At 33.2% G+C, this 10170-nt stretch overlaps 1 protein-coding gene across 1 annotated transcript; it reads right to left on the bottom strand.

Moving 5' to 3' along the window:
* Positions 1–7004, bottom strand: LOC131843974 (glutathione S-transferase 2-like). Its single transcript, XM_059192761.1, has 4 exons — positions 6872–7004; positions 1592–1759; positions 842–984; positions 1–239 (listed from the first exon to the last, which is right to left on the bottom strand). Exons 1-4 carry the CDS (start codon positions 7002–7004, stop codon positions 69–71), a joined length of 615 nt encoding a protein of 204 aa, XP_059048744.1. The 3' UTR covers positions 1–68.
* Between the last annotated feature and the right edge of the window lie 3166 nt (positions 7005–10170).

Here is a 10170-nt window from a genome sequence, read left to right as displayed (position 1 = left end):
CATAGGGCCAAGTCATCGTACAATTCCTACAGCAACTCTTGATATAAACCTCCTCTAGTTAAACACCTTCAACATTCAGTTGGTGGCGCAGCCGCAACGTACTCCTTCACCTTTGGCAAGGACTGTACTGTATCGTACAACTTCTTGAATCTGGGGTACTTTGTGTCCAGGTCCGGAGCCTGCATCATCACCTTGAGGTAATCGTACAATCCCGTGAACACGAAATCTCCCCATGTCAACTGGAAACAAAATAGATGAAATATTGTATTTATGAATATGACTTTTAATTTTAATATTAAGTACAAGGGGGGAAGGGGATTGTTAGTAATGTGGAATGATGACCCCATTGTTAAAAATGTACCATGTCAGGTAGACCTCCACGCGGTTCCCCCTGGAAAACATCGTGATAGATTCTTGGGGAATTTGTCCACATGGGCTAACACTGACCTGACCTGTCACTGACTGTCACTGGTCAGATTAGTGTTAGCCCATGTGGACTCATCTTATCATCCTCCACATGTGCCCTGCCAGCGTAAACCATTAGCGCAGGCGGGAGCACCATTATCATCCATAAAAAATATATATTAAGTACATATACTAGTATAATATTAAATACTATATGTTATGTAGTTTATTCATTGTTTTGTATATTTTACAATCGATGATTAGATCGCTGATAATGTAATTACAACAGACCACCGATTGAGGACCTCGCTGGTCTAGTAGTTTAGGACACATCTTTATCACGTCACATGTATGTATGTAATTCGTAGAATCTTTTTAACCAATACTCTCCCGCCGAAGTCAAACACAATAATAACAATATTAAAGTGATACACACCTTTCCGCCTACAAGGTAGCCGTTGTTTTGCTTTATAATCTCATCCAGTTTCTGCAGCAGGAAGGGGTACAGGGTTTTCGCGTTCTCCTCGTGTTTCTTTGCCTTGAGTGCAGCGTCTGTTTCGTAGTGTACTGTAGCTGACTCTGTAATCATCATGTTATCATGTCATCATGATATAATCGTGGCCATTTTAATTATATCTTACTAATATTATAAACGCGAAAATTTGTGACTATTGATAGACATTTGTTTTTTTATTTTATTGGGAAGTTTGGGCTTTTATTAGGTGTTTAGATTTGTACTGCTACTTACATAGATACATATATTATGTTCGTTATCTAGACCCATTAGTGACAAGAATTGGTGGATATTCTTAGGAGCGATGATTTTTATCCGTTTAGGATGTCTCTCTCTCCAAAAGAGATAAAAATCTTCTTCCACAATCTCCCAATTCTATTACAACATTAGGTTCTGACATACATAGCGGTCTACTGATTGATTTTTCCACCTATATATATATACATCACTTTGAATCAAGTACAGCATATTAACTACTATGGAAAATTTATCTATATATTTTTTTCTTATTTAGGGACTTTTATTTTATTTATATGCCAGTCCCATTGTACCCTAAAACAAATTACTCCATATCCTCACCAGTGAACAAATTGCCTATATTTATTCCTTTCTAATTTAATGCAGTCAAAGTCAGACACACAAACCAAGCAAAGCTTTTAAATCTGGACTCACTTGAACGGATATCGTTGAGGAAGTCCACGTACTGGTCGATGAGGAAGTCTTCTTCAATATCAGCACCGGTCAGCCCGTACTTACGGCCCAGATATCTTGCAATCGCCACACTCTGGGTGTATACCTTACCATTCAGCTCCAGAACTGGCATCTGGCCAAATGGGGTCTCTGTAAAGTGGTAACGACATTTTTTTAATAAATTTATTTATTCATTTATTTCGGATATCCATCTATATTATGTTTGTATACAAATTAAAAACTATGTTAGTAAATTACAATATATATCAGTGACGCAGTTCTATTCCGCGTTATAGCTTTAAAGCCATCTACCAGACCAGCTGATGGTAAGCGACAAGCGTGGCCTGCACATCATCCATCTTATGCCGTGTGTAGTGGTCATCTTGCCATTTGGTGGACTAAGATCTAAATGGAAGATGAGTAATGTCTGACGACCATAAATTAGTAACCTGCTAATTATAATAATAATATCCATGGACAATTGAGCTTAGTGCAGGGATTGCTGTTAATTGTCTTGTCTACAACCATCGATGTAATGTGTACAAAATAAATAAATAAATAAATAAATAAATAAACATTGAGTCATCACGGTAAGCAGAGCCTGTGTTATGGTTATACTAGACAACTGATAGAAATATTGATTTTTTTTTATGGTAAATAAAGGTATTTACATCTCCCGACATTTCGACTAGGTTGCACTAGCCATGTTCATGTGCTTATTAACTTAACCGTGGTTATGTGCTATGTGGCGTGTGTGTAACAATATAAATAATGTGTGTAATAAACACGAAAGTTTAACTTTTTAAAACTCTACCTTGTTGTTCTACCTCTACTTCAAATAGATAATAGTGATTGACAATATCCTGAATATATGGTAATAAAGTTCTCAAAATGATTCCTGTTGCTATAGATGTTATAGATATTAAAGTCATACACATAGAGTCGAAAATATAACAAACGGAAAGCTACCAAAACTCAGACCGTCGTCGTGACATAATAGAGATCCAATTATATTGACCTTGACAACGACAATCTGTTCATGGCCATCTATTTCTGAACTCTATTTCAATGGCATTGAATTACAATATGCATTGAACAACAATAGAGTCTAAGGAATAATACTTTTTTCATTTCCTAAGTTACTTGTTAATTCAATCATCATGGCACAGCGCTTATTCTGCGTGTTTGTCCATTTTTTGCACTGTTATTTTAGTGAGAAAAACATGTTGTATACTATATATTTATACCAAGGAAGAAAATATAGATATAATCATAAAAATAAGATATAGTGTAACAACCTCTTTACTGTTATCATTTATAAACAGGGCCGGATTGAGGTTATGCAATTCTCAGAACCCTGTTTTAAAATAATTATTAAAAAGAAGTCGTCTGAGGTCGTCGACAGAATCTACAATATTTTTAATAGGGTTTTAGAATCATTTGTCTTTTCAATTTGATGTAGGGATAAAAAAATATTTATAAGTTTTATCATAAAATGTACGCAACCTATCCATATTACTTTTGTTACTCGAAATGTTTATGACAGTCAGACAATATGGAAAACAAACAGACTACCCTTGATGGTACATTTGATGGTAAACAGTAACCGTCGTCTTTAAACATGTACAGCTGCTTTGCCAGAGCACTAAGATGGTATTAAGCATATACAGCAGCAGATGACTAAGATGACTAAGATGGCATGCCTCTTATACTGTAATTTCACTGCTCTGTAAGTCTGAAGCATTTAGTAAATCTAAATTTTCTGTCTATGAAACATTTTGAATTTTATTTGTGTGCGCGCGTGGAGCCCATTATCAAATCGGGCCCTTAGGCAACTTTAGGCCTAATAGTTTATCCGGCCCTTATCTGTTATCTGGCATGGTAACAAACCAGAATTTGTATTTGTGTTGCTATGACAGATTAGATAATATGATTCATAACATGTAAACAGAATATAGAGTTTAGTCGCGACGTTACTCGCCGTATTTCCCAGCCCACAAGATACAGATCTGACCCAGTTTAGAGACTATTGATAAGAGAAATGAAATTCTATTGTAGTAAATAAATAAATTAATGGATGAAGTATAGGCTCATGTATAGGGTTTTTCATGGGTCGTCAATGAGTACTTGATATCCCTGCTGTTTCAGACGTCCATAAGTCACGGTTCATTCCATTTACTTTATTAAATTTACGATTTGAATTAAGATTTCTATTATATTCGTATTATAAATACGTACTGCCCACGTAACATACGGCTCAGGCAGCCGCCATTTTCAATGCTCTTTTTTGTTTATTATTTATTTTCACGTAGCCTCAAGTGTGTTGAACTGAAAATCAGTGCTTTATTCTTTAAACAATTTCCGACAAGTAACTTAGTCCTTTTTGTATTACCGCTGATCACATGTAAAGCGTAAACTTGTTAATATTATGTCGATCTATGTCTAGTCCATATTCATATTAGTGTAATTGTGTGTAATTTGTAAGAATTTAAATAAACGTCTTATCTATCTATCTAAATGTTTACCATCGAATATGTTTACCATCATCGTTGGACAGTTCGATTTTGTTAATATTAATGTCTACCTATGTATATTCCATATTCATATAAGTGTAATTGTGTGTAATTTGTAAGAATTTAAATAAACGTCTTATCTATTTATCTAAAAGTTTACCATAGGATATGTTTACCATCATCGTTCAACAGTTCGATTTTGTTAATATTAATGTCGATCTATGTATATTCCATGTTTATATGAGTGTAATTATGTGTAATTTGTAATAATTTAAATAAACATCTTATCTATCTATCTAACTGTTTACCATCGAATATGTTTACCGTCATCGTTGGACAGTTCGATTTTGTTTTAAAAATAAATAGCTTTATATAAGGGTCTTTTACATAACTCACAATAACAAGGAGAAAGGGATTTTTTAGTAACGTGGATTGTTGACCCCATTGCTAACAATGTATGGTATCAAATTGACTTCCACGTTGTTCTCCCTGGAAACCATCATGATAAATCACTGATGATTTTGTCACTATAGGCTAACTGACCTGACCTCATGCTCATCTTATCATCCTCCAATGGTACCTTGCCAGCGTATACCGTTAGCGCAGGCGGATGCACCAATCCATTATCATACATTAAAAAAACAACAAGAACCCTGAGATCCTAACGCCCGTAAGAGTTTATCAATAACATGGATTCTTGCAATAACCTTAAGTACAGTAAGTACTATAAGAATATAAGAGCATTCTTTATGTTGAAACTTTATAATACATTTTTTATATCACATACATTATCTGTGTAGTTTATACAGATAATAAAAAACGCATGCATTCATAATAATGCACTTATAATAATTATGACGTCTGTAATAGTCTGTATGCATCTCGATAAAAAGATTATTCTACTGTACTGCATTGGGGTCGCATTATCAGAAGCAGTTATTGTTACATGCTATGTAAACATAGTAGCGTCCGTATTATACTTAACTAGCTGTACCCACGACTTTGTCCGCGTGAAATAGTCACCTTGACCAAAAATTATTTCATAATCTAACCCAAAAAAGTTAAAGAAAAAAGGGTCATCGTTGAAGCTACAGAAATGGCGAATTTTCAAACTAATTTTCATCACCTATTTTATTTAACCTCCTTAAGGGTAAAATTTTGACACACTTTGAAAGTCATATTTACTTATATTTAATCAAAAGCTCAAAAAATAAGTTCAGGCTTCTAAAAATGAAGATACTTCCATACAATCTTCCATCTTCTCTTTCAATCCCTTACAACCCTTTTTTCACTTCAAAAAGTAGCCAATGTCCTTCCTCAGGGTCTAGACTTCCTATGTACCAAATTTCATTTATGTCAGTTCACTAGTTTTGGCGTGAAAGCGAGACAGACAGACAACATTACCTCATCCTTCGCACCACGCCCTATTAAAATTTCGCGAAAAAGAGTAACCTATTGCCGTCTCCAGGGTCTCGTTATACTTTACATCGACAATTCATCATAATCGATCCAGCTGTTTAGGCGTCAAAGTATAACAAACTTAGTATTGCCACAGATAAGATAATACTACATACATTTATAATAATTAGGTTTATAGGAATATTTCAGGTGTATTGCTTATTATGACGCAATCCAGTAGAAATGCTTGTAAAAAGTCATTACGCCTGATATCAAGGCCGTTCCTTTTAAATTGCCTAACACAAAGTGTATTAGATGGTCTATTTTTACAATATGGTAAATAACCTGACAACTGGGTTGACAAATGACAGCCTGACTTCTGATGATCGCGGGTTCGATTCCTCGCACGATGCAAATATTTGTATTCATAAGTGTTTGAGTTGGTTTGTGTTTTCTATGTTTATGTAGGTATATATTTGCCAAATGTTGTTTATACTTTTCTATCAGTTGTATAGACACTAGTAACGCAAGATCCGCTTAACTGAGGACTAGTAGGCGCTGTGAGAATTGAAGATTATTATTCTATACTAGCTGCGCCTACGATTTCGTGCATATAGAATAGAGAATAAGAACTATTCTGGAACTGGAATAGAGAACTTGACCAAATAAATAAAATATATTTAGTTAGATTCTAACCCAAAAAATGTTTTATCGGTCAACTTAGAATATGACAATATTTTCATACAACCTTTCATCTCCGCTTTCAACCCCTTACAACCCTTTTTGCATTTTTAGGTTCAATTTATAAAAAAAATATAAATGGATCTCACTACGAATCACGTTCGAGCATAATATTAAATACTAGCTATACCCGCCTGAAATTTATAGCCTATGTGTTATTGTGATATATTGCTATATTGTTATAAAATTTCATTAAAATCCATTCAGTAGTTTTTGCGTGAAAGAGTAACAAACATCCATCTACACTCACAAACTTCTGCGTTTATAATATCAGTAAGATATAACATTCTCGTGTCACACTGCTAGTTGTCGTACTTCGAAACGGCTTAACCGATTTTGATGAAATTTATATGTATACTCGGTAGATCTGAGAATATTGTTATCTATTTTTTATAGCCATTAGTGATAAGGCCTAGTTTAATTGTTTTTATTAATATTGGACAAATGTTTTATTTATTATTTCATGGTTGCATTAAAAATGTCATGCATTTTCTTTTTCATAGCGATATACTTACTTTTATAATTTTCCATTCTCGACGGTCGATAACTGCTAATAATATATTATTTACTAATTAAATTGATTATGAAGTTTACTAATATTCCTACTCACTTGGTTTGTACTCCGGCCAATTATCATATGGAATACGATCATCCTGGAACTCTTGGCCGCCGTAAGATAGCAGCAGACGGATAGGCTCGCCCAAAGCCTTGATGGGGAAATAGTGATATACGGCAGCCGGCATTTTCTGTATTTTTTTTAATAATATGTAATTATTATTATTATTTACAGAGAAGAAATACTTAAAGAATAGGTTTGGTAGTTCTTACATGCAAACTAAACTCTTTTTTATATATGTATTGTTTTTACTTATTTTATATATAATGTACAAATTCTTATCTATCTATTTTCATTAATAATTACGATATGAGCCATTCAAGGTTCTTAGCCGATCCTTCAGATAGCGCTGCAAAGCAATTTGCTCATTTTTGAAGTGATATTTTATAGTTTTAAGAACAATAGAACTGGCATGTATTTTTAGCTTGTACAAAAACTCATTTCGATATTCAAATTTTTAGTTGTGCATTCAAAATTTCAATTTTTACTCTCGAAATATTAATTTTTCATATTCGAAATTTCAATTTTTAATTTATATTAGATTTTCGAGATGTGATATTACTATATTCATATTTTTTTAGTTCAAATTCACACTTTAGTCCATTTTATAAAGTAGCGGATAAGAACACATTTGGATATTCGAATTTCAAGAACTGCACTCGAAATTTCAAATTTTTATTTAGTATTCTATTTTTGAAATGACACCTAAGTGTATATTGAATATTTCTTTTAGATTGAATTTACCCCTTACTCCATTTTATAAATCAACGGATAAGAACTCATTTCGATATTCGAATATCGAGGTGTGCATTCGAAATTTAATTTTTTAATTTAGCCCCTTTTTCTATATTTAGGTACTTTACTTTTTTCGAATTGATATTTATGTACTTTATATTGATATAAATTTTTTTTGGTTTGAATTGATACCTTATTCAATTTTATAAAGTACCGAGTAACGATAACGGTAAAACCACCATATTTATTACCGAAGCGATTGTTAACGGACTCCGATAAAGAGCAAGTATATTGCTTTGGCTAAATTAATTTCGATTATATATTTGCAATCATTATAGTTTATGAACCTGATTCGAAACAAAACTACATGTTTCAGATCGCTATAGACTCTTTGTTATTGAGTACCTATGTACTACATGTATCTATGTACATACAGTGCATGTTATTGTCCATTGTTGATTCGTTGAAATGCGTTACAATACAACATCCTTCCAGCATATACCCAATACACAGAATATAAAGTACCTACGTAGCTATAGTACCTATAGTTAAATACCATTAAAAACGCAAAAACAATAATGACCTAAGTACTAACATGGTGAACGAAATAAACAAAAAAAATATTGAAAAAATTATTCACGTCATACTTACGTTACCTTCAAAATTTGATCATTTGATTAAAAAATTAAAAAGTTCCTTTCCGTGTGTTATTTAAAAAATATTAAATATAAAAATATATTGAATATAATACAAAATTTAATTTTCTTAGGTCTCTACAGGTTTCGAAAATTACTCTTCTACATTTATTTAAACATTGGCTGAAATATGCGATTCTGTAAAATAGCATCATTAACAAAATATAACTCGTCTACCCACACGTAAATTAATACAAACAGAAAACATTTCAGTTTTACTTTGTAATGATTACTTAGAAAAAACACAAGAACAAATTAATAAATATTCTTATTGGAAGGTTTAACAGCCCGTCTGTATGTCATTATAAATAAAGATGAATGTAGTTATACTAAAGATCGCGGGGCGGATCGTTAATCCGTACTAATATTTTAAATGTGAAAATGTGCCTATCTATCCATGACTTTTATTTTATGACTTAACGGCTGAACAGATTATAATCAAATTTGTTTTTTTTTCGGACTACTCTAATGCTGTTGGCCGCAGCTGGCCTTTACAGCTTCACCGGACGTTAGGGGGCGAGAGCAGATGGCACTCCAAACCCGCGGAAGGACTTATGAAGCGGCTGAAGGCCAACTCCTGCCTGACGGATACGACTTTAGTCTGAGGACCGCTAGGGGTTCGAACCTCGGCTCAGGCCGTGGTAATTTCGATCCCCGTTTGAATTGGACGGGGGATCGATAGGAGGGGTAAAATTTGGTATATAAATAGATTGTATCAAGATGACAGACATAGCAGAACAGGTGACAATGTATATCTTATCTGGTACTAGGTATAAGAATAGCAAAAGTAACCACATTAATAATACTATATGTAATCACAAGCAATTTACATTTCATTAAGGGCCACTATTTATAAATAAATATAACTATTAATAAGTAATACTTTATTTTATTTATTTGTCCACTTTATTGTACCATTTATACAGAAAAATATTAATATAATATACTTAAATGGGCTTGTACAATAAGCGGTCTTATTTCTAAGTAATTTCTGCCAGACAACCTTTAGGTAAAAGAAAAATATATGAGAGGAAGAGTAGGTAGTAACAAAACTAACTAATACATGAATGTAAATTTATAGCATAAATGTGCTATAAATTGAAGAGTGATATTTAGTATCACTCTATGTGCTAAATAGTACATAGAATATTTAGACTCACCGCAAAACAAAGAATACATGAATGAAAAATATAGCATATTTAGTACATAGTGTATTTTGTCTTACCAGTTAATATGTGGAGGTAAGGAAGCAAGTGCTGAATCGAACTGCGTGTCAACACGGCAGTACTGGCTATGAACAGTAATCGACTGAACTGATGTGAGCCCACGCGACTGGTTTGGTTTGCGGGCAAACTCGGTGCGGTGGGATGAGTTTGAGTGAGACTGACTGAATAAGGGCTAGGGTTGCCAACTGTGACTGGATGGGGCGCTAAACAATTATTAAAAAAAAAGGAAAAATATTGCGTGTTTATATTACCCAAGAGGGACTACAAGACAACCAAAATTGTCATATAAAAAAGGAATACTAAAATAACATAAATATTTCTAAAAAGAAAGGTGGGCAAGCTACCAACCAACTGATAGATTTTGCAATAGTTATTTTTAAACTATTGAGTTTAGTATACATTTTTAATATCACAGAACAGGTATCGAATATTTTTATTATAAATAAGGTAGACCTCTAACTAGATAACTAAGGTAGGTAAGGTAAACCTCACTAGAGGCTTCGAATAGTTCGCACTAGCCGTGATCACGAGAGAACGTCGAAAGAGGTAAATACCTTCATTTACTATGATATTATCTGTAATTGATATGCCTTGCCTTAAACAGATACGTTCGTATATATGGTATATTTTTTTAAAT

Source organism: Achroia grisella, unplaced genomic scaffold, assembly GCF_030625045.1.
Source record: "Achroia grisella isolate CSIRO2021 unplaced genomic scaffold, CSIRO_AGI_Agris_v1 utg359, whole genome shotgun sequence".
In the NCBI taxonomy this organism is placed as follows: Eukaryota; Metazoa; Arthropoda; class Insecta; order Lepidoptera; family Pyralidae; genus Achroia; species Achroia grisella.
This window is presented reverse-complemented; position numbering and strand designations above follow the sequence as displayed.

Excerpts from the sequence above, each read along its gene's own strand:
- LOC131843974 (XM_059192761.1), bottom strand. The coding sequence starts at position 7,004 with ATGCCGGCTGCCGTATATCACTATTTCCCCATCAAGGCTTTGGGCGAG. Across the intron at positions 1,760-6,871 it reads TTGGCCGGAGTACAAACCAA|AGACCCCATTTGGCCAGATG; the intron begins GTGAGTAGGAAT and ends ACCACTTTACAG. Across the intron at positions 240-841 it reads GCTACCTTGTAGGCGGAAAG|TTGACATGGGGAGATTTCGT; the intron begins GTGTGTATCACT and ends TTTTGTTTCCAG.